Here is a 27,891-nt window from a genome sequence, read left to right on the forward strand (position 1 = left end):
AGAAGGTCTACTTCTGGTTCATTTGTCTCAGATATTTTATCTTTTTTCTGGACATGTGCCGATATGGTCATCTGCTTTTGCTTCTTGGACATGTTTAATGTTTATCTGTGGCCTTAGTAATTAATTATGTCCTTTGGTAATTTTTTATGTTTTCTGATTACCTCCAGGAAGGTGTGATCAGGATGTGGTCTTCCCTTTTCATTCTCCTTATTGCTTAACTGAGTAACTTTTTTTGGGCCTCAGTTGGGCCTGGGCCTCGGTGGCGGGCCGTTTGGGCCTCAGGCGGGTGGGTTGAGCCTAGGGCGGGCGATTTGGGCCTCTGGGGGCCTGAGCGTCAGCGACAGGGCTGCAGGAGGGTTGGACCTCGGGCGGGTGGTTTGGGCCTTGGGCGGGCGGTTTGGGCCTCCGGGGGCTTGGGTGTCAGCAGCTGGGCATTGGGCGGCTTGGGCCTCAGCAGTTGGGTTGGGTGGATTGGGCCTCGGGGGGCCTGGGTCTCAGGGACTGGGCTGAGGGTGGGTTGGGTCTCAGGGGCCCTGGGCCTTAGCGACCTGGCTACACAGCGGTTGCAGGTAGGCAATTTTGGCCTTGGTTGGGCCTGGGCCTTTGTGACCAGTCTGTGGGCAGGTTGGGCCTCAGGGCAGGCCTTGGCCTCAGTGGGAGTGTCTGGGCCTTGGGAGGGCCTTGGCCTCTGTGGGCAGGCCTGTGCCTTGGGTGTTCCTGAGCCTCGGTGGCTTGGCAGAGGGCTGGTCTAGGCCGGGGCAGTAGAGGGCTGTGGTTAGTGGCTGTAGGGAGGTATTGTCCATATCTGATGACGTAAAAAATGCCTCTCTCAGTCTCTCTGTACCGTGGGCACCCCGAATTTCCTGATATCCGTGCTGATATCCCTCTCTATATGTTCAGCTTTGTTAGTTTATGCTTCCTTTTCTGTGGAAATGCAGCCTTCTAAGTGGGGTTGCTCTAGCCCTGCATTCCAAGGTCTGCAGGGGGCAGAGGCACTTGCTGGCACGGGTGTGGAAGTGGGAGCTGCGTGCAGGCAGGCAAAAGCTCAAAGTGCCTGTATTTCCTCAGCAATTTGATCTTTAAAAAAAAAATGAGTTCAGAATGTTGAAATATAAGATCTTATGTTTGTTCAAAGGCTGTCTGTCTGCTAGACAGAGGGTTTTTATGTGCGATTCTGCCCCTTTTCCCCGGAGCCCTACCTGAGCTGCCTGGTCTGGGAAGCGCCACCCTCTGCCAAGTGCTTAACTCGTGCTGTAAAGATTACAGCCAAGAAACCCTATGGAGCAATTCTCCTCTGTGACACACAGGGCCTTCATCAGTTGGAATTGACTCGGCAGCAGCAGTTTTGGTTTTATGGAAGTGTGTGTAAGCTTCCTTTAATTGGTATCCTAAGCAACATTCATTTCTGCCTGTCTGACTGTTAATGGATTTTGTCTTCCAGCCACAGTCCTGTCGCACACACCAACTCAGCTGGTTCTCATGCCACCCTGAGTAGAGGTGGTGCAGGTCTGGTTTATGAAACCAGGGAGGGATTGGTGGGTTTGGTACAGTTTTGGATCCCAGGCATTCACTACCGGTAGAAACTGTGTACATGGCTAGAATGAAAACGCCCTATTCTTGTTCAGAGAAGAAAATGTTCCCAATAATGATATCTGCTCTTCATGGCAAAGGAGGGAAGAAAAACTTGACGGAATTTGTTATTTCATAAAACACCTCAACCTCCATTTCTCATTGGGTCCTGATGACCAGCTCTTATGGGGAACTTGGATTGCTTCTATCCCCACTTTACAGACAAGGACAGTGAGACTTTTGGCTAGTCAGGGGCAGATTGGACCTGGTACCTAGTTGCCTCTAACACCCTCTGTATGTACACTTGAGGCTGGGAGTCTGTCATTGTTAGGTGCTCATGGGGATGAGAGTCTGGTGGTTGGGGAGTCTCAGTGTGTAATGTGAGCATGTGTGTGTCTACACCAACTCACAACTTCTCCTGGCACTGAGGTCACACACACAATGGGGCAGTGCCTCTCATGGTGATGCCAGGTGCCAGCTTGCTTCCACCTAGATCAGAACATCTGCAGTAATATCCTGGATCCACCTGGAACTCTGTAGCACAGTGGTTACTAGTCAGGCTGCTAATCTCAAGGTCAGCAGTTGGAAACTACCAGCCCTTCTGTGGGAGAAAGATGAGGCTTTTTGCTCCCATAAAGATTTATAGCCTTGGAAACCCTATGCAGGGTCACTAGGTGTCAGAACCGATCCCAGGGCAGACCACAACCACATGGGTGGTGCCAACAGCCAAGTGTGGGATTAACCTAAAGCCTGGACTTTGTACCCACCCAGTGGCACCTCAGAAGACGGAGCACAGCCTTGAAAGCCCAGTGGAGTGTCGACTTTGCATACTGGGGTCACTATGCATCAGAATAACCACCTACGAGGCCTGTGATCTGGGGCAAACTACTTTCTTTCTGAGCCTCAGTTTTTCTCATCTGTAAGATGGGAATGAGGACCTCTGGTGGGACAGTGGTTAAACCCACTAGCTACTCCACTAGGAGAAAGATGTGGCAGTCTGCTCTCATAGACTGGCAGCCTTGGAAACCCTATGGAGCAGTTCTACTTGGCAGTGGTTTGGTTTTATGAGGAAGACTACAATTGTGACTTCTGGGTACCTAGGAGTCCTGGTGTGGCTCTGTGTGCTAATGTGTTAGACTGCAAAGTCATTTGAACTGTAATGCTGGTGGTTCAAGCTCATCAGCCGCTCCTTGGAAACCCTATACAGGGTTGCTATGGGTCAGAATCGATGCGAAGGCACTTGACGATGACAGGCGTGGTGGTTGTGGTGACAGACAAACACTAAGGACTGACATTGGTCAAGCAGAAGCCCCTGATTCTGGGAGCCAACCATCACGGTAGGTAAGGCATCCTTTAACCTGGAGATGCCAGCGGGTGGTGCCCAAGCACAGGACAAGGAACGATGCCATTGGCAGGCGGTGGCCCTGAAGGAACGTCCACCTGGTCTCTTGAAGGGCCTTGGGGACTCCATGTCTTCACTTTTCTCACAGCTGGAAAATGCTCAAGGATTACAGCCTGGAGGCTTCTTGGGTGCTGGCCACAGCTGTGAAAGTGGCCCGGCCCTGCTTTGCAGACCGGGCTCAGGAGAGAGGCAGAAGGGCCTCATAGCCACCTTGTTTGGTGGAGGGCACCTGGGGTAGGGAAGTACGGGGCCAGACGTGCCTCCGTGACTTGTTCTCAGTGTCTGTCACAGAGAGCCTCAGACCTGACTTGGGAGGCAATCCAAGGTAACCACAGGCCTGACACAAAGCCTTCTCACTGACCACGTCATCTAGCCCAGGGACGAGAAGGTAGGAGAATTGGGTTCAACCCAGTTTGTCTCTTTGTAGCTGAGGCATTTGACCTTTATATATGAGCCTCTATTTATACAACTTTAGACTGGAACTCTCCCACCTACATCACAGAGCTGACATGTCCCAGGAGATAACAGTGCCAAATGAACAGCAGTGATAGGGTCTGGCACTCAGCCGGTCTTGCCCTCTCTCCCGGCCCAGGCATGCATTTGTCTAATGGATGCCTACTTTTCTTCATGATCATACAACACGGAGCGAAATGCAGCCTTCCTAGGAACTGAATGTGTAACCAAGGCTTCCTGTTCCCATCAGGTGAGACATTTAACCCTGGGGACAATGAGAGTCAGCTGGTTACAGTGGGGAGTCATGGGCATTTGGAGGTGGCTCTGTCCCTTGTTAGCTGGTAGCCTTCCACAAGTCATTTAACCTCTTCAACTCTCAGTTAAATTGTAAAGTGGGGGTAATGAGGGCTACTTCATGTGGCAATGAGACCATATATGTTTGCCACATAGAAATAAATCCTTAAGAAATGATATTTGTAAGTGTCTTCACCCTGGGCCTCTAGTTCTCTACCTGTGAAATGGGGAGGATTGCAGCTCCCCCGCAATGTATGGAGAAACACAGGCCAGGCTTCCTGATGGTAAAGGCCATGAGCGCAGGGCCCAGGTGTGTTTAATTCCCCAGAAAGCACACAGTGCACAGCATGGGGCCTAACACACACATGGCAAAACAAACCTGTTGCCGTTGACTGGAGTCCAAATCAGGTTAAACCCCATGTGTTACCGAGTACAACTGTTCCTGCCATGGGAGTTTCTTGGCTATAATCTTTACAAGGAGCTCTGGTAGCGAAGTGGTTACGAATCGGGCTGCGAACCTTGAGGTCAGCGGTTCGAAACTACCAGCTGCTCCGTGGGAGAAAGATGAGGCTTTCTACTCCCGTAAAGATTTACACCCTCGGAAACCCTGTACAGGGTCGCTATGGGTCGGAACCGACTCGACGGCACTTAACAACAACAACAACAATCTTTACAAAAGTAGATTGCCTGGTCTTTCTTCTGTGATGCTGTTGGTGGGTTTGAACTGCCAGCCTTTATGTTAGGAGTCAAGTGAGTACTCAGTAGACAGTTGTAGAATGAATGAATGCTCTCAGAAAAATCCTAACTGCAGATTTATTTATCTTTTCTGAGCCTCAGCTTTCTTATCTGTAAAATGGGCATGTTAATAGTACTTGGGAGGGCCGCTATGAACACTAAGGGCCTATAACAGATGGTCCAAAACTTCTCCATCACTGAGGATACCCGGCACCCCATTCCCTAGGTAGATATCAGAAGAGGCGGCAAGAGGGGTATGTAAGAGTAACATTTACTGAGCAATACAAGACTGAATACTATGAAGGGTTGACAAGGATGGAACTGTACCCCACCCGCCCCCAGCCACCCGCCCCAGAGACTACAGTACTTAGGATTATACACAATGACTGTAACTGGTGGGTATTTGTTCGTAACAAACAAATCATAGCATATTTATACTGTATCACATCGAGTGATTATAGAATCCACATATAGAGTGCTTGTATAAAATCTTTTTTTTTTGTAAAAAATATTTAAAAAAAAAAAAAGAAAGAAAGTATAAAAACCATGTGCAGTTGAAAGCACTGCCAGGGCGGCCAGTCTGTAAACATTCGAGTGAGTATGTGCTTTGGAAGGGCGCCCGCGCCTTGTGCCCGCAGCAAACTCCAGCAGGGTCGGTGAGGGTGCGCCCAGGGCTGAGGCCACTGTACCAGGCAGAGATGGGCGGCTCCAGCAGGGCTCGGCTTCCTGCAGCTTGGCTGCAGCTTGGCGTCAAGGTCAGGGCGGGGGGCTGGCCTATTACAGTTTCACTCTGAGTTCCCTGTCTCCAGCTGCGTGTTGGTTTCATGGCTTTTCCTGGCTTCTCAGAGGTCCCCTGGCTGGCTGGGTGGTGCCCTGGCGGTGCAGAGACCAGAGAACACCTGATGGAGCATCTCTCTGGCCCAGGGGGCACCACCATCATGCCTTCTCCAAACTGGGTGGCAGGCAGGACAGCCCCACTGGTGGGTTGACTTTGGTCTCAGAGCTTGGTCCCCCTGGGTATCCTCAGCCTGCTCTTCCCCTTGTTGGCTGATCTGAGTTTCACATAAAAGCCCGCCAATGCTGGCCGTGCCGAGCCTCCTTGTAACGTTTGTCCCCATCAAGGGAGGGCCTCTGGGCCCCTCCTCGTCCTCCGTTTTCATCACCATGGTCACTTCTTCTCTAGCTGCTCCAGCAGTGGGTTGCCTTCCGACTCCGGGGTCTTGACGCTGTCGGTCCGCACGATGCAGGTGGGTCGGTGCCGGTTCAGCATCAGGATGAGCTGCTGCCGCTCCTGCTTCAGCTCCTCAATCTGGGTCTTCAGCTCCGCGTTCATGAGTTCCAGCCGCTCAGATTCCTGAAGGCAAACACAGGACACAGCTTTAAGCCTCACTAGGGGCTGGCTCTGGGCATTGCCTGTTTCCTGTCTGCTGGAATCGGGATGCAGGAAGCACAGAACCTGCTATGAAACCTGAGTTAGTGCAAGTTCTGTGGGCGGGGCCTAACAGACCTGTGACTGACTGCCCATCACCTGGGATACTTCCTGTCACTGGCCACAGACCCAGACTGCTCATCTGCCACCTCTCTCAGTCCACTCCAGCCACATATGCCAAGCACTGTCCTGTACCAGCACTTTTGCACAAGGACCAAAGGGTGGGAGAAAAATGGAGACCAAAGGGATGGAGAGCAGGTGCAGAGAGGCCCACGAAGAACAGTGTCGTGTTGTGTACCCTTGAATCAACCTCAACATAAGGCAACTCACAGGACAAGACAGGGTAGAACTGCCCAGGAGGGTTTCCTAGGCTGAAGTCTTTATGGGAACAGCTCACTAGGACTTTTTTCCCACATGGTGACTGGAGGGCTCGAACCACCCACCTTTCAGTTAGCAGCTGAGTACTTAATCATTGTGCCACCAGGGACCCCTTTCTGGCTACTCATCTACACTTATTTAAACAACCTCTTCCTTAACCCCTGTCATCTGCCAATTTCACCCACTGAGAGGCAATCAACATCGATGCTTTTGGATCCAAATTGAGGTTCCAAAGTGACCTCAAGCGAGATTTCCAGTGAAGACCCAGCTCACTTGGGGAAGCTACAGAGAAATGAAGTAATGCTGATGCTATGAATGGGGGCTCGTTGCATATTCACAGTGTGGAGCAGTGGTCAGCATAGCAAGCAAACCCCAGGGAGGGGTCAAAGGGTAACGGAGAAAGCATTTGAGAGCTTTTTCCTGGACTTTGTCTTAAGAACTTACAACCCGTTTGATAGTTGGATGTTCTTCAAAGGTCAGCCAAGTTTAAGATCAGTGGCTCTCAACTAAGGGTGCTTTGCCCCCCAGGGGACATGTGACAATATCTAAGATATTTTTGGCTGTCACAACTTGGGGGAGGGTAGTCCTAACATCTATTGGTAGAATTGGGGGCCTAAAGTGTGTCTGATCTAAGCCATGGTATTTTCAGTAACCTCATATGCAAGTGAAAGGTGGACAGTGAATAAGGAAGACCATAGAAGAACTGATGCATTTGAGTTATGGTGTTGGAGGAGATTATTAAAAGTATCATGGAATGCCAAAAGAACAAACAAATCTGTGTTGGAAGAAGTACAGCCAGAGTGCTCCATGGAAGTCGGAATGACCAGAGTTCGTCTCTCATACTTGGGAGATATTATCAGGAGGGACCAGTTCCTGGAGAAGGATATCATGTTTGATAAGGTGGAGGGTCAGAGAAAATTTTTAGAAGAAGATCTTGAATGAGATGGGTTGGCACAGTGGCAGCAGCAATGGGCTCAAGTGTAGCAATGATCATGAGGTTGGCTCAGGACCAGGCAGTGCATAGTTCTGTTGTGCATACGGTTGCTATGAGTTGGTACTGACTCGATGGTATATAACAACAACAATATAAATTGGTAGAGATCTGCTAAAATCCTACAAGGCACACAACAAAGAATTCTCTAGTCCAGAGTGTGATTGGAACTATGTGCCTGACAACTGGACAGCTTGGACTATGAACTTTTCCTCCACCTTAGGGACCTTAAGGTCAGTACAGATCTCCAGGACCCTCGGTAGGCCACACATATCCCAGTGGCACCATCTTCCTCACACCATGCATTCTGACCAAATTGTTCTATGTGTTCATCTCTGAGATGGCAGTGCGAGGCATGTGAGCAACTCAGAACTGCTCAGACGTGCAGTCCTCAAGACCCGACACTGACAGAGAACAACTTTGAGCCTCTGAAAAAGAAAAGAAAATTGTTCAGGGGGAGAATATTAAAAGCATCTATTGATGTAAGTTTTAGTTCCGTGAACTGAGACATGATGGAAGCTGGCCTGGTCCAATGTTCTTAGAATTATGAGGCCAGCCCATCTTTGGGGGCAGGAAAGACCCCATATACACAATCACAGTCCCTGGTCCCTCTGCCTGGAGCAGTTAGATGATATGTTGACATGCCTATTCACTGGGCCTGACTAGTTAGGGGACCTTAGAGATTTCTCACAAACCCTCTGGCCATCCAGTGCTCTCCAGCCAAAGGTCTTATTAGCTCCATCTTGGAATTCTCCTGAGCCTCTATTTCTAGGAATTTCAGTTCTATCCATCAGTGAGAATTTGCTGAGGTCCTACTGTGTTCAAGGAGCCTGGTGGCACTGTACGATAAGCACTGGACTGCTAACCACAAGGTCGTCAGTTCAAATCCACCAGTGACTCCATGGGAGAAAAATAAGATGGTGTGCTCTTGTAAAGAGTTACAGTCTCAGAAATCATATATGTTGCTGTTGTTGTGAAGTGCCATCAAGTCGGTTCTGACCCATAGCGCCCTGTATAGGGTTTCCAAGAAGCCGCTGGTGAGCTTGAACCACCAACCTTGCAGTTCAAACAGCTTTGCAGTCTGGTGCATCAACCCACAGAGCCACACCAGGACTCCAGAAACCTTATATAGGGCCTTGGAAACCCTACATAGGATCATAGTGAGTGGGAATTAGCTTGATGGCACATGATTTTTGGTTTTCTAAGTGGTGACAAATTGGGCTGCTAATCTCACAGTCAGCAGTTCGAAACTACGAACAGTTCCGCATGAGAAAGATGAGGCTTTCTGCTCCCGTAAAGATTTACAGCCTCAGAAACCCTGTACTTAACTCCACGACACATAACAACAACTGTGTTCAATCAGTGATCAGTGTTGGGGGAGGGACTCTGAGGCCCATGGATCCCCAAGGAAGTTCTCATGGACTGCTAATCCAGGGGGAGATGAGATCCATGTGATCCTGCTGCTTATGTACACTATGTGCCGTCATATTGGTTCTGACTCATATCAACCCCACATAGGGTTTCAGATGCTGTAAATCTTTATGTTGTTGTTGTTGTTATGTGCCATGGAGTCGGTTCCGACTCATAGCGACCCTGTACAGGGTTTCCGAGGATGTAAATCATTACGGGAGCAGAAAGCCTCATCTTTCTCCCACGTACAGCTGGTAGTTTCGAACTGCTGACCATGAGATTAGCAGCCTGATTTGCAACCACTATGCTACCAGAGCTCCTTGTAAATCTTTATAGGAGCAGAAAGTCTCAGCTTTCTCTCATGGATTCAAACTGCTGACCTTGCGTAACCCACTATGTTACCAGGGCTCCTTCTATGGCGAGATGTTGTTGTTGTTGTTAAGTGCCGTCGAGTCGGTTCCGACCCATAGTGACCCTGTACACGGTTTCCGAGGGTGTAAATCTTTACGGGAGTAGAAAGCCTCATCTTTCTCCTGCGGAGCGGCTGGTAGTTTCAAACCGCTGACCTTAAGGTTCACAGCCCGATTCGTAACCACCACGCTACCAGAGATAGTGTTTACAAAATGACTGTCATTTACCCAGGGTTTGGAAGATTCTCTAAGAGGTCTAAAGGGTGAGGTCTTATCTTGGGCTTGAAAGATAGTTTGACTCTGATTGGGTGAGAAAGGTCAAGGTGGGAATTTTAGATAAGGAGCCTCAAGTGATCAAGGATACAGACATGGGGGAAAGCTTAAAATGAGCTTACAAGATTAAAAAAAAAAAAACACCACTCCACTTGGACTTTAGGATGTAGTTGGTTCTGAAGCTGGGAAGATGAAAAGCCTATAATCTAAGGCAGGGTTCTGAATCTCTCTGAGCCTCGGTGTCCTGCAGTAGTGCAGCGGGTTAATGCGCTGGACTGCAAGTTTGCTTTGAACTGCAAGGTTGGCAGTTCAAGCTCACCAGCTGTTCCTTGGAAACGCTACACCACAGGGTCGTTAAGAGTCGGAACCAACTCAATGGCACTTAACAACATCACGGAGAATCATGTGGGAAAAGCCAAAGGGTTTGAGAGGTTTAAGGAATGTAACCAACAAATAAGAGACTAGTAAGAAGAAGAAGGAAGGAAGGAATGGTGGGTCAAGAATCCATGGGAGGAGGGAGGGGCAAGAGAAGAAGATATTAGGGAATCATCACTGAGCAGGATTGTATAGTAGGCAAGCTCCATGTACTTCACATATACTTATTTATTTGGTCTTTAAATAGCCTTATGACATCAATGTGATGACTCTCCCCAGTTTTTAGATGAGGCTGCTCTGGATGAAAAGGGTGGGCTCTTCAGTGATGCTGGGTGAAATAAAGTGGAGGCTTACATTCTGTTGGATCCACCGAGGAGGGAGTTGAGAGAGGCTGTTAGAATAAGTAACAAAATGGGGCAAGAGGGATGACGGCTGAAAGAAGGTGGTGATATTTTGAAAGAAAAAAACTGGCCAGTCTGAGAGACTGCCTGGATTGGATAAAAAAGGCCAACAGGGAAGAGAGCTGACTGTGAACCCAGGTGAAGGGTCCAAGGAACCGTCTCTGTTCTGCAGAGTGGTGGAAGGGGCATGGTAGGACTTGGGGTTTAAGTACAGTTAAGTTTTACATGATCATTGGACATTAAAGAAGTATTCAACAGTACTACATACAGATCTACGACTTGAAACCACAAGCTATATATGTGGACATCTGGTGACTGGAACCCACCCAGTGCTACCTTGGACCAAAGGCCTGGTGAATGCTGTGGAATTCAGTTCTCCTCTGTCATTGACGGGGTCAGCATGAGTCAGAATTGGCTCGATAGGAACTGGTTTGGTTTTTATGGTAGGTGTGGGGTAACTAGCTTTACACATGCATTAAGATCAGCATGGCATGACATTCTGTTGATTTTAAACTGTTAGGGTACATCATGGGATTACAGTGGAAACTCAGACCGTCAGGCTGCCAGCATCTAACTGCCTTTGCATTTTATTTCCTTCTGGACTCCAAGAGTTATTGGTTGGTGCTACAATGTACATATTTACTGTGTAAGTAAAAATGGAGTTCAGAAGAATCTTTTTTTGACCATGATTGTAGAAGTGGTGTATAGTTTTTGTTTTGTTTTTTTAACAGCAATTACCTGATCTGTTTCTTAATTAGTTAAGGAATGTGGTCTAGGATCTTCATATGTTAATTTTGATGTGAATAACTCTGCTTACAGCTCTGTTTATCGATTGCCTTCTGGTAGCTATTTATTGCCCTAGAGAAAATAAAGCATCTGTCATCTTGGAAGTGATTAGTACACGTGGAGGCTCTGCCTCCTAACCCTTGGGTCAGCAACAGTAGAAAAAACACAGACTACGGAGCTGGGCATCCAGGCTACATGACCTTGGTCCAGTCACTTCCCTCTCTGGAACTCAGTTTCCTTCCAGAAAAGACTGGTCCAAGCAAGGGACTTTAAGCATCAAGATTTTCTGACTTTATAAAGAAGTTACCCGGTTGCACTTGAAGAAGTCCCTGAATGATACAAATTGTTAACGTATTTGGATGCTAACCAAAAGGCTGGAGGTTCAAGTCACCTGGAGGTGCTATGGAAGAAAGGCCTGGTTACAATCACTGAAAATCCTACGGAGCACAGTTCTACTCTTACACAAAGGGGGCTCCATAAATCAGAATTGATTTAACAGAAGCTGTCTTATATGAGGGGCTTCAAAATGTTGGTGGAAAAATTCCATTATCTTTTTTTTTTTTTTTACTAACTATTTGAAATACATACATATATATACACACACACACACACATATGTATATATACATATATGTACACACATGTCTACACACATATGTATGTGTATGTAGACATGTGTGTCTACATGCACACATAAATGTATACATATGGTAGCGTAGTGGTTACGAATCGGGTTGCAAACCTCAGGGTCAGTAGTTCAAAACTACCAGCTGTTCTGCGGGAGAAAGATGAGGCTTTCTGCTCCCATAAAGATTTACAGCCTCAGAAACCCTGTACAGCGTCGCTATGAGTCGGAACCAACTCCACGGCACACAACATATACATATACATATATATACACACACACCTATATATATATCCTTTGTACCTCTGAACTTTGTAAATGCTTTACCTATTAAAGAATAACACATACGTAACATAACACATCATGATCGTCACAACTGTGATTGTAGAAGATGTAGAACTAAAAGGGGGGAGTAGCTAATCTTTCAATTCAGGCACAGACAATCCCAGTGCCATCAGGAAGGAAGAGCATGAAAGGAGCGTGAGATCCTTCCTACCTAGAAAAGCAGTGACAGCAGAGGCAATGACATGGAGAAAGAGCAGCTGAGGGCTCTAGGCCCATGGACTGAGAAAGTCTGTGTGCCTGCAGGCAGGAGGCTGGTTTGCAGAATGTGCCCTTTGGACATTTAAATGAGTATATATTTTTTGTTTTGTATGTGTACATCAAATATTTTTGGTTTGTTCATTTGTGAAATATAAGATGTAAATGGGGAGCCACAGGGAGGAAGCAGGATAGCTGTTGTTGCAGAGAAGGGATTATAATCATTGAGCTGAAGCAAAGTGTATGATTTGTTGAATGTAAAGCTGATGATACTGTCTGTAAATCTTGTCAGTTCACAATAAAACTTTTTTTTTTTTTTAAAGGAATCACACACACTCTTGCAGGTACTGATTGTCAACAGGACCATCTGCACCAGAGCCCTAAACCTCCCACCAGCCTTAGCTTCCAAGGCCAAAGAACACAAAGGGGTGTGGGGGTGACCTGCCCAAATCTCCCTTCCTGCCCCTGAGGCCACACACTGCTCTTCATCCTCACAGCTGCCTTCTTCTCTCACTGGATGAGACATGAGGCACGAAACCACTCTCCCCGCTCCCCTCTCACTGTTCCAGTCCAGACTCTACACGGGGCTCCTGTCTCTCTCCTCCTAAACCCCTGCCATGGCCTTATAACTCATCACTCTCATGGGGACACTTGTGAGAGTAAGGAAGGTAGAGTGAATCATTAGGACAACAGGCACAAACTGCGATGGTCCCAGGCAACACAACATTTAAGGTCTACTTATGTGGGCTCTATAGAGTCCTGGTGATATTGTGGGTTAGGGGTTGGGCTGCTAGCCACAAAGTTGGTGGTTCAAACCCATCAACCACTCCTTGGGAGAAAGATGAAGCTGTCTGTTCCTTTAAATTTTTATGGCTTTGGAAACCCTATGTAGAGTTGCTATGAGTTGGAATCAACTTGACGGCAGGGGTTCGGATCCTGGTGTGGCACCGCGGGTTAATGCGCTGGACTACAAAGTCGGTTTGAGCCACAAAGTCAGTGGTCCAAGCTCACCAGGCACTCCTTGGAAACACTATACAGGATCGCTATGGGTCAGAACTGACTCAAAGGAACTTAAAACAACAACCCACCTCTTTGGAGTCCTGGTGTGGCACTGTGGGATAAAGCACTGGACCACAAGCTTGGTTTGAACCATAAGGTTGGTGGTTCAAACTCATCAACCGCTCCTTGAAAACCCTATACGGGGTTTCTATGAGCAGGAGGACCAACTTGATAGCACTTAATAACAATAAAACAAGCCCCCCTCTTCACTCGGCCACTTGTACTGTAAACTCTGGCTACACTGACTTTCTTTTCAATTGCTCAAACCCAGCCTGTCTCTTTTCTCTGAACTTTGCTTGAACTGTTCCTTGTGGTCCCCTCATCTCTGCCCTTCATCTTACTAGCTCCTACACCTCCTTTTGTTTCAATTTAAGCAACCCTTCCTCCGTCTGGACTAGGGGATTCACAGCTCACTGGACTGTCCAGCAGAACATTCAGCTCATGGCCACTCTGCTGCCTGACTGCTGCCCCACTGTACACGTAAGTCAACTTGTCAATAAACACTTAGTCCACCACTGGCTAGCAGTGGAACTTTGGGCAAGTAATTTGACCTCTCTGAGTTTGGGATCAATCGCTAAAATGGGGAGAATATTTATCTCACTGGAATTTTGTAAGGGTTAATAAACAAGACATGTGAAATCCTTGGCACATAGTAGGTGCTCAGTAAGTGTTACTAGGATGTGATGGGGAGCACTGTCTGTCTGCCTGTTTGTTGCCTCTGTGTGTTGCCGGGATGTAGTTCACTTGAGTTTTTATCTTGCCTGGAAGGGAGAGATCCAGTGTGAAACCTCTCTTCCCTGCTGTGCTCTCCCCTGTTTTGAGTGTAAATTAGGTATATGATACTCCATTCTGTGAGGTCCAGCTCTTAGAAATTTCTGGAACACTTCCAGAGGGTCTCCCAGCTCCAGGAGTTTAGCTCCTGCCTACCATCATGGTTCCTTTGCCCTAGGTGCTGACAGTGCGGAGGGACATGCACAGCCCTGAGCTGTCAGCACCTGTCACTTCCGGATAGCTCTCTGCTGGTTGCAAGTCTGAGAAGGGACCCATAGACTCAAAAGGTCAGAGGACACCATGGTCAACTTCAGCCTTGTCTCTCCAGGGCCCACAGTGGAGAGACAAGCCTACCTGTTCCTGAGTGTACCCAGTGTGCCCAGCATGGTTCTGGTCGTTCAGTTCATGCTTAAAAAGACTTGTTGAATCAGTGAATCAACAAATGAAGAATGAATGAAGTTAGCCCCAGATTGGAATCTCGCTTCTACCACTTAGTCACTAAGAAATCTGACAAGTTACTTAACCTCACTGTGCCTCAGTATTCCTATCTGTATAATGAGTATCAACCTCATACAACAAAGGTATCAACCTCATACGGTTATTATGAAAATAAAACAATATGTATATCGCACTTAGCAGAGTGTCCGACTTTACTAATGTTAGCAATTATTGCTAACTGTAGAATCACCACTTGTTTGTCATTTTGTCATACTGTGGTGGCTTGTGTGATGCTGAACGCTATATCATGGGTATTTTAAATACCAGCTTGGTCACCCACAGAGGACAGTTTTCAGCTGAGCTTCCAGACAAAGACAGACTAGGAAGAAGGAGAGATGCACTACTTCTGGGAATTTAGTCACTGAAAACCTTATGAATAACAGTGGAACACTGTCAGCACCAGAATACTGAATATTGATGTAGCAACAATTGTGAGGTTGGTCCAGGACTGAGCAGTGTTTTGTTCTGTTGTACACAGAGTCACTATGACTCAGTACCAAACTGATGGCACATAGCAACAGCAACATACTATAGAACAGTGCCTGGCCCATTATGTTATTAATATATATTGACACATTGCTATTGTTACTATTTTGTTATTCCAACTTGTAACGACCCTATGCATAACAGAACGAAACACTGCCTGGTCCTCACAATGGTTGCCATGTTTCAGCCCATGCTTGAGTTCAAGTATAAATAAATAAATAAAACTCTTATTTAGTAAAAAACAAATAATTGAGGGGACTGATACTGGGGATGACAAGCCTGGATTAATGATTAATTCGATTTCTGGTCAAGTTCTGGTGCCATTTCTACGATGTAGGGGAAGGACTAAGGGACAGGACTAGGGAGAGAAAGAGCAAACACCCTGCTTGGTGCATTCCAAGTGGAAGGGCGGGAGCTGTTCTGAGGTCCAGGAAGAAAAGCAAGACTTTGCTGACCTTTGCATGCAGAACTGACTCTCTCTGAGCCCCAGGGGCACCGTGAAGTGCTCAATGTCATCCTCAGTGGGGCTGAGGGGTGGCAGATGGGATGAAGGACTGGAAGAGCCCCTTTCCTCCTAGGGAAAGAGCTTTCTTTTTTTTGCACAAAAGTACCCAGTCCAACCTCTACTGCCCACATGCCATTATCTCTCAGTGTATATGGGGAGCACCAGACTCAAGCCATCTAAGCTCAGTGGAGATGATCTTGGCTCCTCCTCCCTTCTTGGGGCTCCTAGGGGGTCTGGCTGGGTGGAAGTTGTCTTGGTTCAGGGAGGGCCCTTAGTGGGAAGCAGGGAAGAACAGAGGAGTGGAGGCTGCTGGGACATGCAGGAAGATATGCTGCTCTTGCAGCCATCTGATGATGCTCCTGGTCCAGATGTGGCCAGGCCAGTGTCAAAGGACAGGACACACATCCCTGTCCCAGCCAGCTGCCATGCTCACCCGCTGCAGAAACTCCGTCCGCTCCTTCTTCTTGTTTCGGCATCGGGCCGCGGCAACTTTGTTCTTCTCCCGGCGTCTTTTCCTTCGTTCCTCTTCCTCATCTAGCTGTGAAGGCAAAGAGCCACCAATTAGGACTAGAGTGGAGCTTCCCTAATGACACACAGACAGACCGACAGACAGATACCAATCTTCCCTTCCTATCCCAGACTCCTCGGCTACTAAGCGTGCCCACTGTCTGCCAGCCCACAGCCTCCTGACTAGAAAGATGGAAGTTTCCCAAATCAGTCCAAGAATCCATTGGGAGCAGGTGGGGGTGGGGGTGGGGTGGGCCACAATAGGAGCATGAGTGCTGTCCAGGTTTGGCCAGAGTTCAAGAGTCTAAGAGCATAGAGGCAGTGTTGGCCTGTTCTCCCTAACTGCCCAGTGCAAGCCACAGTGGCTCCCAGGCATTTTCTTTCACATTCAGACCCTACTCACTTCCTCTTCCTGACCTACCTTCACCCTCCCAATATCCTCTGTTGGGAGTTTTCAATCTCTACTGAAACTCCACCCCCAGTATCCCTTCTTCTGGATCCTTCCAAACACTAGGATCTATCTTGCTGCTCAGCAGGGTGCCCAGCTACCTCCCTGGTCTTGAATCCCTCTCCCTTTGCTGCATGTTCTGCCTTCCCTGCCCCCATACTGCCTGTGACAGAGAGGGATGGCCCCAGGTGCTCCCTAAAGTGCTCTGCATGGGATGCAAGCCAAGGAGCCTCCAGGCTGATTTCTCCCAGGATACATTAGGAAAGCAGCCACACATGAAATCAGGCACATTCCTGGAGGAAGAAGCTACCCACCAACACCGAGTTTCTTTTTAATAATTTATTTTACTGTTGCTGAGCATATACGAGGGTGCTTCAAAAAGTTGACGGAAAATTCCGTTACCTTTTCATTCCATTTTTCCATCAACTTTTGAAGTCCCCTTGTACATAGCTGAACATATACTAATTCAACAGTTCCTACACTTCAGTGACATTGATCACATTTTTCTGTCCAATTGATCCTGTATGTTGTTGTTGCCAAGTACCATCGAGTCTGCTCCACCTCATAGCTGGAAATTGTATAGTGTTTCCAAAGAGCAGCTGGTGGGTTTGAACTGTTGACTGTGTGGTTCGTGGTCCAGTGCTGATCCTAGAGCGCTGCGCCCAGACAAACATCGCTGCCATTTCTTGCTTCTTTTGCTAAATGCTTTACACACATGTCATTTAATCCTCGCAATCCAAGTCTTATGTTGAAGATACTCTTATAAGGGGGGCTTCAAAAAGCTTATGAAAAAAATCCATTATCTTTTAATTCCATTTTTCTACAAATTTTTCAGAGCCCCCTCAAACTGTTCCATTATACAGATAGTATGAAGAAGCCTTGGTGTAGCACTGTAGGATAAGCACTGAATGTAAGGTTGGCAGATCAAACCCACCAGCTGCTTGGTGAGAAAAAGATGAGTCTTTCTGTTCCTGGACAGCCTCCGAAACTATACAGGGTTGTTAGGAGTTGGGACCAACCAGGTGGCAGTGTTTGTTGGTTGGGCTGTATGATTGAGGCTCAATAATTCAATGTGCCCAAGGCCATACAACCGGAAATGGTGCAGCCAAGATTCAAACGCAGCTTCCTTTGGCTTCACATTCCTGCTCCTGACCACAGGGACCACACGGCTCCAGGCCATCAGGATCACTTGCCGTGGTGCCTCCTGCTGTTCATTACCTCCCAGGAAAATCTGGAGGACACAGCCGGCCCGGCTGGGTTGGGGACAGCCTAGAGTCAGAGGTCACTAAAGAAGTCATTGCATTGTCCTGAGCTGCCAACTCTCTCACTTCTTAAACCAGGGGGGTGACTCTGCAGCCCGAGGCTGGAACAAGATCTCAGCCAAATGGGCTTTAGGCCAGTCAAACAAACATCTCTCAGTGTACTCCCAGCATGCTCTAGGAGCTCTGGACCAGCACCCACAGCCGTGGACATGGGCCCTGGCAAGACAGCCCTCTTCTCTGTCTCCACCACCCCTGTGCCTCTCCCTGACACACTCCCACCAGACTTGTCAACACCCCTGCATCCAAGCACCACCCAGCCCCATGGCCTCCTTTGAAACCGAACCAGAAATGACAGCTCCTCTGGCTGACCCGCATTTGGGAAAACAGAAACCTGGACAACAATGATTCTGCCCAACCTCAACCTCACCCCCAACAAGGTTGAGGTAACAGTGACGACAGGCAGAGGGAAGGAACTGGAGGAAGTGGCTGGCCGTGCAATCTCCCCTCGGCCAAGGGGGTTTGCCCACAAACTGCCAAGGTGATGTGCAACCTGGGTGTTGCTGGGCTCACAGAGCTCCAAACACCTCCCCCTGAACAAGTCTGGGCTTCTGGGAGGGCTGCCCTCTCCTCCAGGACTCAGTTCTCTTCCCACCTTTGCACAGGGCCTCATCCTACAAAGTGCAAGTCAGGAGCACACACAAGTGCTGTAACACTGAATGCAAAGGGGTTCAAAGCTAGGAAGTTCAGGAGCTGAACTGGGCCAGGCTCATGCCCACATCAGGGGCTGGCTCTCACCCTCTGGCTTCATCATTCCCCTCCTTCCATTGCCTGTCCAAATCACTCCCCTTCTCCAAGCTGAAATGATGTTCCTTTCCCACTCAGTCAACTTTCATTCAACCTTCAAGAGTAATGTCACCTCCTCCAGGAAAGCTCCTTTGATGACCCAGATAGGATAAGCAGCTTATTGTCTGCTACAAGAGCACTCTGAAGACCCCTTTGGGAGTCTCTACCACATCCCACCACAATTTTGTTCATGAAGGTACCCGTCTTCCCATTCAGTCTGGAGGATAGAGAACTTGAGCATGCTCAGTACCAGGCATCAGAACATGGCACTTAGTAGGGACTCAACAAGCGTTAGTGAGATAGATGGATGGATGAATGAATGAAGGACATCCAGAGAAAGATACTACCAGCTTGGATAGTACAAAAACTATTCACGCCTTGTGTTTGCCTATGTACGGTGCTTCCCCATGACACTTCTCTACCCAGATGGTCCTTTTGTTTGTCTGTAGCAAAGCCTGGGGATCGGGTCCTGCCTTCCTCAGAAGTTCAATTGCCATTGTCACTCAACCAGACCACCAGGGTGACAAACTGGGTAGTACCAGTCCTAGGTTATTTGGGTCAATCAGCACCAAAGGTCTAACGTCAGGAGAGGAGAACGTGGCTCAGATTCTAGAATCTGAGGCTTAGGTTTGCATGAATATGGAGCAGATCCTGAAACAATCTGGGGGTATAATTTATCCCAAAGGCTCCAGGTCCACAGCCACCCCAATGGAACTGCAGAGCTTCACAGTAATGAGGGCCAAACTGTCCCTAACTCCTCTGGTTGCTATTTAAGACCTTGTCTCTGGATCTGCCCAGAGGAGTTGTAGAAATAGTTGCTGTGACCCTATCAGAAGTAAAGCAGTACCCCTCAGCCTTCTCCTCCCCAGTGAGCTAACCCCAGTGCCTCCCACCCAGGCCTGGCCTGACCTAAACCACCTACTCTTCCCAGGCCCCCTGTAGGCTCTTCTTAAACCCCCCCAAGTTTAGGCTGCTACCTCCCTCTTCTTGATGCTCTCTGAATTCGCTAAAGCAGTTGGCTGTGAGTGGGTGAGAGCAGAGTGCTTTCAGCACACTTGCTCCGATGTCTAAAACTGGAGCCCAAATGGGAGATGACACAGCTGGAAGAACCAGGAGGCCTGAGGGGGAGGCAGCTAGACGCTCAGTACACTTAAAGAACTGTGAGGTGGGGGCTGAGTTCCGGCTCTGATTTCGTCAAATTCCCAGGAAAGCCGAAGGGCACAGTTGTCTAATCTGGCACATTAAGGGGAGCCCAGTGTGCCCGTCACAAGGGGATTCAAAACCAAGTGGGCTCTCACATTGATCATACCCACTACACCCCAGCCCCTCCTCAGCAAGTCTGTTCCTAAGCCCCTGCTGATGGGGCACGGGGACCCCAGCCCCTGGCCTCAGCTGACTGGGCATGGTGGAGCCCACTCTCCTGGAATGAAGCAGGCAGGGCTAGCCAACCCACTTCAGCCATGTGCCCAAAGAATAGAAATGTGGGGCTGCTGGTGTATGGTGATGTGCAGAGACCAGAGACCATGTGACAAGGAGAAAGTGACACTCAGCCACAGCAAGGGAATCAGAGAGAGGAGTGACCAAGAAAGAACTATAGCCAGGGCAGGGTGGGCCAAGGAGGTGCCCAGGCACACATTTAAGGAGGGAGGCGCTCACTCTCTGGCTAGCTCAAGTACAGGGTCTGTCCTTAAACCCTGTGTCCTGGACCTTGCCTGCTTTATCCTAGTGCCAGACCCTGAGAGGGTGAGCTACTGAAAACTCAGACAGACAGGAAGGACAAGAGATAGCAAGTGACAGAGATGGAGTGCAGGACAGAGAACACAGAGACAAAAATACAAAGAGAGACAGAATAAGAGGCAGAGCCACAATGAGAAACACATAGAACCATGACCAAGGCTGATGGTACAGACAGAGAGACAGACAGGGTAAACAGACAGAAAGCATACCACAAAGGGAAAAACTATATTAGTCCTCCTGACTCCACCCTAGTAGGCCCCACTGTGCTTCCTGTCCTTGGAGTCCACAATATGTGTACCCAAATTTGTCTTGGACATTCCTCTTCCTGGGGGGATTTTGAGGGGACTTCTTCTCTTGCCATGAGAAGGTGCCCAACACACCAATGTTCTACCCTGGTGAATTCAAGTGATGCCAAGTGATACTAGAGGACCAGAAGGTGGTCCCAGTGGTCCAGAGGAGAAAGCCTACCAGGAGCAACGCTTCAAGAACTCTGAGAAAGTGGCAGAGCCGAATGCAGAAGGGGCAGGTGGACCACCACGGTGGGCAACAAAGGTCCTGGTTAGCACAAAATGGATTCACATTAAACTCTGAAGAGTTTAACGAGAGGACTGTGGACAGAAAGGAGTTTAGGGAATCAGACACAGCAACCATGAAGGGGACAGGCACACGAGTAATTGTTAGAACCTGGGAGTGTTGGTGGTATAGTAGGTTACACATTGGGCTACTGACCACAAGGTCAGCAGTTCAAATCCACCAGTGCTCTGCAACTGAAAGAGGAGATATTCTACTCCCGTAAAGACTGACAGCCTCGAAAACCCTATACAGGGTCACTATGAGTTGGAATCCACTGGGTGGCAGCAGGTTTGGGGGGAAGAACTCCAGTCGTTACCACTGGAAGGGTTACCACACAGAAGCTATGGCCCATAGTAGAGGAACATTGTCCAATGGGTGACAAGCAGGAAGGGATCCATGGAAATTCATATCCCAAAGGTGCTCTCTACCTGTTGCTGCCTCCCATTGGCCAAGTCTAACCAGAAGCTAGATTGCAAGGGACCCTGGGTAATGTAGTCCATAGAACTTGGCCTTCCTAGGACACAGAGCAAGGTTAGCTGGAAATGGATCAGGTACGCAGAAGAGATTATTGCACACACAGGCCTATCTATGTGCCGTACTCACGGTCAAGTATAGTAGTAGTCCTGGTGGGCTGGCATGCAGGAGGCAATGACAGAAAAGCGGGAAGTTCTTCTAGAGATCATAATCCCATCACAGACAGCATTTAGTGGACACCGGCCAGAACTCAGCACCTCACCACTCAACCAACCAGCAACATCAGCCTCACCTGGGTGTTTTATCAGAAAGGCAGACTCCCAAGAGCAGTCCAGACCTACAGAATCAGAACCTGCATTCTAACAGGATTCCCGTGGGATTTACAGGCTGCGTGCGCTGTTCAGTTGGCTCTGATGTCATCCAAGGGCTACTTGCATTTCTCTCATCCAACGTGTCCCTCCTCCCGCTGGCCTCCTTTCAAGCAAAAGCAATCTGAGGGGCATCCTTACCCCTCCCTTCCACTCAAGCAGTCTGTTCAGCCGGTCATGTTGATTTCAACTATGCTATCCACATATATTTCTCCATCTCTGCTGCCTCACCCTGATCCAAGCCCTCAACTTCTGGAGGATGCTCCCGCCCCCCATACACTGTGCTGTCCTTGGATGCCATCAAGTGGGTTCTGACTCACAGTGTCCCCATGTAACAGCAGAACTGCCCTGTCAGACCTTGGTTATAAGGACAGCTATTAGAAGGTTTATGCAAAGAAGAGTATAAACTGATTTAGGCTTGAACAAACTCTCTGACCAAGATGTAAATCCTAGAGGGCCTTGTAGTGGCACTGTAGGATAAGCACTAGACTACTAACCATAAGGTCAGTGGCTCAAACCCACCACCTGCTCCTCGGAAATCCTATCAACACCAATCTTTACAAAAGCAGGCAGATCATCAGATCTTTTTGCAGTGAAGCTGCTAGGTGGGTCAGAACCAACAACTTTTGATTAGTAGCTCAGCACTTAACCATTGTACCACTTCCGTTATTGTTTCGTTGTTGTGTGCTGTCGAGTCAGTTCTGACTCGTAGAGACCCTGTATAGGATTTCCAAGAGCGGCTAGTGGGTTCGAACCGCTGACCTTGCAGTGAGCAGTCCAGTGCTTATCCTTCAGTGCCACACCAGGGCCATCCAAGCATCACCGGCCTCCCCTCTGTATAAACCCTCCAATAGCTGCCATTATACTTGAAACAAACTCCAGGCTCCTTCACATTGCCCCACTCCCCACCCCCTGGGGCTGAAGTAACCTGGTCCCACCTGCCTCTGTAAGCTTCCACTGCATGGCTCTTCCCTAACCCTCAATGTCAGCAACATGGCCTCCCTCCTTTCCTTCAGTATGCTCAGCTCCTCCCTGTCCCTGGGCTTCGCACTGGCTGTTGTCCCTTTGCTGAGACTTCTGGTCTTTTGGGTCTCAGAGAAGCCTTTGCTGACCATCTATGTCTAAAAGAGAAGCCCCACCTGCCCCCTTACCATCTCCCTGCTTATTCCTTTTCAGGCTGTCTCTTCAATAACTGCATTTACCACCTTGTTCATGTATGTGTCTGCTTGCCCACTGTCAATCTCACGCCACACACACACACACACCCCGCTCCCACCCACCCCCAACAAGAACTACCGATCCATGACAGCAGGCCCTTAATTTATCTCTCTCACCACTTTCACACAGTCACTGGAGCTGAGTATAGCACAGAATGGGTCCTCAATAAATAGTGATTAATTAAATCAATGATCTCATTTAAACCTTCATCTCAGTAAACCATCAAATGAACAAAAAAAAAAAAAATCCAAACCGGTTGCTATGGAATCAATTCCAGCTCGTGATGACCCATGAGTGTCAGAGTAGAACTGTATTCCATGGGGTTTTCAATGGCTGAGTTCTTTCAGAAGTAGATTGCCAGACCTTTCTTCCTAGGTACCTCTGGGTGGACTCAAACTGCCAATCTTTCAGTTAGTTGCTGAGCACTTAACCACAAAGGAGTTCTACTATGGCCTCCACTTTTATAGATGAGAAAACTGAGGAGATCAAGGTACCCAGATGATCAGCCACAGCTCAGGGATTCGAATCCAGGTCTTTTGTCCCCAAAGCCTAAGTGTCTACTGTCTGCTCTTTGGAGGGGGTTCGGCTGCATGCACCCCCTGCACACAGTAACAGGCTCTGTCTTTTCAGCTACATCCTGGTAATGGGAAAGTAGGGATGATGTAACTCTCCCCACTAGTCCTGTTTCTCAAGCCCTATCTGCAGGCCAAGGGACTTTCACAGGGTGGCAAGAGTAACCCAAGTGTGATTTTGAATTCTGCCTTTATCTTCAAAAATAGGTCTGTGGGATCCACCAAGAGAGCATGAGAAAGAGAAATGGCACTTTTCAATGCAAGGCGCTGCAAATATGGAAACTCTCGAGTGGACAAAGCAGAGACACAGGCAACGGAGAAAAGAAATAGTCAGCTAGATGATGAAAGGAAAGATTTCTCCCATAATGACAACTGCCGGGGCTTACTGAGATGCATTAGGGTCAGCATCATGGGCTTCGGGAGGCTCAGAGGCCTGGGTTCCCCAGAAACCTTGCTGTGTGTCCCTAGTCCAGAGGCAAGTCACTTCCTGCCTCTAGGCCTCCACTCCTCACTTTTAAATGAAGGGCACTGAGCCCGGCTGCACAGAGGGGCAATGAGAACTAAGTTCCTGTCCAAAGCCTGGCATACTTTTGTAAATACCAGCTTTCCTCCTTCCTTCCTCATGCCAGGTGAGGCTGGGACAGGAAGCAGCACTAATGCTATTAGGCACCCAGCCTGCCCGCCTCCCACAGGGGCAGAGAAAGGAGACCAGGAGAGAGCAGAGAACAGGGCCAAGGAAGTGAATTCTCAACAAGTGGGAACCAAACAAAACACATTTGTGGACCCATGGGCAGCTCATTTATAACTTCTGGCCTGGAGTAAGCAACCCTGTAGCCTCCAAACCTAGCCTATTAGGGTCCAGAGCAGTGAGCCAGCCCCAGCACTATGCAGGCTCTCCTCTGCCTGGAGATGGGGGAGCCACATTTCAACATCTGAGATCCACAAGCACCCTGGGAAGTAAACACCCAAATGCCATACATACCAGACATTCCCCCACCAGAGCATGGCTGCAGTCCCTCCCCACTCTGATAGATATCCCCCACACATCAACAAAACAAGGCCATACCGGGGCAAGACCTCAGCTGGCTGGACCCACAGAGGGAGGAGGGAGGATGCCCCAGAGGTTGGTGTCCTGCAGTCTCCCTGGGGCGGAGATATTGGAAAGGCTTTGTCCTCTGACCCACCTCCCTGAGTCAGGCCTTCTCTCTGCACATGGCCACAGTCTGGACCTCCGCTGTGAAATACTAAATTGTGCCAGTGAGCAATGGGACAGAACTGTGAAAGAAAATTCAAGACAAATGGCTGGTCCCAGGCAGGGGTTGTAACTCATTCCATGGGCCAAGCAAGTAACTGTCAGTGAGGAAAGCAGCTTGGATAGATGGTACCCCTGGTCAGAGGGGACATCCCAACTTGCCCCAGTGCTGTCAAATCTTTCAAGTTTTCAAGACGAGCTGAAAAAAGGAATATGTATGCACAATCTCCCCATTTTTAATGTTGGCAACTAATTCCATTTTGAAAAGAATCCTGAGTGTAAACCAAACAAAACATATCTGTGGGCTGATAGGCTGCTCATTTATAATCTTGGGGAAGCCACAGACCCCGGAAAAGGCTGGGTGTCAGAGGCCTGGGTCACCGTGACGTTCTCCTATGTGACTGGGGGCCAATCAGCTCATCTCTTGGGTCCTGTGGCTCATCTTTGAATAAATACAACAGCTCCCACGGCTCACTAACCTCAAACACCTCTACAAAGTATCAAAAACCAAAATCCAGTTGCCATGAGCAGACTCTGACTCATGGCAACCACTTGTGTGTCAGAGTTGAACTGCTCCATAGCGTTTTCAATGGCTGATTTCAGAAGATCACCAGGCCTTTCTTTCGAGGTGCCTCTGGATAAACTTGAAACTCCAACCTTTCGGGTAGCCATCAAGGAGCCCTGGTGGTGCAATGGTTAAGTGCTCAGCTGCTGACTGAAAGGTTGGCTATTTGAACCCATCAGTCATTCCCTAGGAGAAAAAACTTGGTAATCTGTGTCCATAAAGATCATAGCTTAGATAGCCCTAAGTGGGGGGCACGTCTACTCTGGCATATAGGGTTACTATGGGTTGGAATCAACTTGATGGCACCAGACAAAAAGGTGAGTATTGTTGTTGTTAAGTGCCATCAAGTCAGTTCCACCTCATAGCGATCCTATATAGGGTTTCTGAGGAGTGGCTGGTGGGTTTGAACTACTGACCTTATACCAGGACTCCAAGGTGAATATTAGGGGCCTCATTTGAAGGTAAGAAAATGGAGGCTCAGCAAGGTTAAGTGTCTTCAGGAGGTCACCAAATTGGGAAAAGGATTCAACTTTATTGTGTGTCACTTTCTAAATGGCAGGCTAGGCTAAATCCTCCACAGAATCCCTCCCAGCTTCCGGATTTTCACTCATGCAGCCTTCAAGATCAGAGTTTGCTAGACTGAGAAGGATGTTATGAAGTTTCTGCTTTTCAGAAACAGTCACTGGTAGTTTCACAGACTCTTAGAGCAGAAAGGGGCCTGTCAAGCATCTAGGTCACTCCACGATTTCACAGAGGAGGAAGTCAAGGTGCAGACAGGAAGGGAACTGCTCCACGCTCATACTTGATGGCAGGGGCTGGGGTCTCGCTGACAAGTCCAGAGGACTGCATGTCTGTCCTGCTGGGCCTCCAGCTCCATCTGGCTGTGCACCACCCCGTTTTCCTGGGTTCTCCACTCCCTTTCCCAGACTCTCCATCACCCCCTTTCCTGGATTCTTCCCACCCAAGATCCATCACCCCTTTTCCTAGATTCTTCATCACCTCCTTTCCTGAGTTTTCCATACCCCTGATTCACCACCCTCTTTCCTGGATTCTTCACACTCTCAACCTGTGGTCTGAACCTATCTGTCCTCCTAGTTCCCTGACGTTTCCTCTATCCCTTCACATTGCTGTTTCCTAGAGTCCTGTCTGTAGTTCATACACACCCTCCTCTCTCCACATCTACGTACACATTGGTGTTTTTATTGGCTTACGTGGTTTCAACTGCCACCTTCAACACATATGCCCCCTAAACTTCCATCTGCTGGCTGGACAGCTCAACCCAATTGTCCCTCAGTCCCTCAACATGAATATGCCACAATCTTCATTCCTCAATTGATCATTTCAACTACCCAGCATGCACTACCATCCACCCAATCACTAGAGATAGAAGCGCAGGCTTCACCTGCCTTGTTCTCATTACTTCCAAATCTTTCTCGGGTCTACTTCCACTCTCCATGCCACTGCTACTTTCCTGCAAGCCGGGCCATTGCCACCACCTCCTAAGAAGCCTGCTGACCCTACGTGACCATCCTCCATCCCACCCCAGCCAGTAGAGGGATCTTTCTAAAATGCAAGCCTAACCCAGTTCCTGACTTTGGGGGCTTTCCATTCCCTTCGGGATAAAGTCCAAGCTCCTTAGTGTGTCCAGCAAGGTTCCTGAAACTCGCTCCCACCTCCACATTACCTTTGTTGGTGTTAAGTGCTGTTGAGTTGGTTCTGACTCATAGTGACCCTGTACAGACAGGATTTCCTAGAGTGGGTGGTAGATTTGAGCTGCTGACCTTGCAATTATCAATCCAGTGCTTATCCGAGAACACCACACCGGGGCTCCTCTAATCCATCCAAACCCTATACTCCAAGTTCCTATAACACTGAGCCTCTCGCTACCCCCATACTTTCTTTGGGCTCCATGCCTTCGCTCTGCTAGCCCCTTGGCTTACTTCTCATGCTATACATCACCTCCTACAGGAAGGACTCCCTGAATCTCATCTCCTCCAGGCTGGACATCCCAGAGATCCATGAGTTCTCTCTGTTACACTGTCAGCTCCTGTCTCTTCCACCAGACTAGGAGAGCCATGGAGGCAAAGCGGGTATCTTGCTGTATGTGCAGCTACTTGGAGAGACTCAGTAAATGTTTGCTCAAGAGAGGGAGTCCCTGAGTGGGACAACTGGGTGGTTGGAATCCCATGAGAAGAGCTTTGGAAGATGAGGCCACTGACACTCTACTTCTGAAAGGTCACCGCCACAGGAACCCCGATGGCGAGCAGGTCTACTCTGAATGGACTCAACAGTCACTATTTGTCTTTTTGTTTTCTTTTTAAAAGGAGGGAGACTTGGTCTCAGAGCTGGGGACCAGGACAAGACGCCAGGAATCCTGATTCCCAGCCAGTGTTCCTTCCACCACACTTCAGCTGTCCCAAGCCCTATAGTCCTACATACAAGACAGCTGCAAAGAATTGATGGAAAACTAGAGTGAAAAAATAAAACTTTTTGAAGCCCCCTTGTGTAATCAAACTCATTCACATATGAACAAGCCCACACCCTGGACCCCAGAGTCATTTAAAACATCAAACCAGCCCAGCCGCCCACAAGGTAACAATTCTGAACAAGAGCTGGCAAGGATAAGGGCTCCACCTGCCAAGACAGCTTATGTGACTCTCCTGACGCAGGTGTAGGTGACGAG

General features: G+C 48.6%; 1 protein-coding gene across 1 annotated transcript in view; it reads right to left on the reverse strand.

Annotated features, from left to right (window-relative positions):
* Nucleotides 1–5,621: 5,621 nt before the first annotated feature.
* JDP2 (Jun dimerization protein 2) overlaps nt 5,622–27,891 on the reverse strand; it is a 40,479-nt gene continuing 18,209 nt past the window's right edge. Inside the window, exons 2-3 of the mRNA XM_006865514.1 lie at nt 15,823–15,927; nt 5,622–5,807 (exon numbers count right to left, since the gene is read on the reverse strand). Coding sequence (XP_006865576.1) covers nt 5,622–5,807; nt 15,823–15,927 — 291 coding nt within the window. The remainder of the gene's footprint in view (nt 5,808–15,822; nt 15,928–27,891) is intronic.

This window comes from Chrysochloris asiatica, unplaced genomic scaffold (assembly GCF_000296735.1).
Source record: "Chrysochloris asiatica unplaced genomic scaffold, ChrAsi1.0 scaffold00079, whole genome shotgun sequence".
Taxonomy (NCBI): domain Eukaryota; kingdom Metazoa; phylum Chordata; class Mammalia; order Afrosoricida; family Chrysochloridae; genus Chrysochloris; species Chrysochloris asiatica.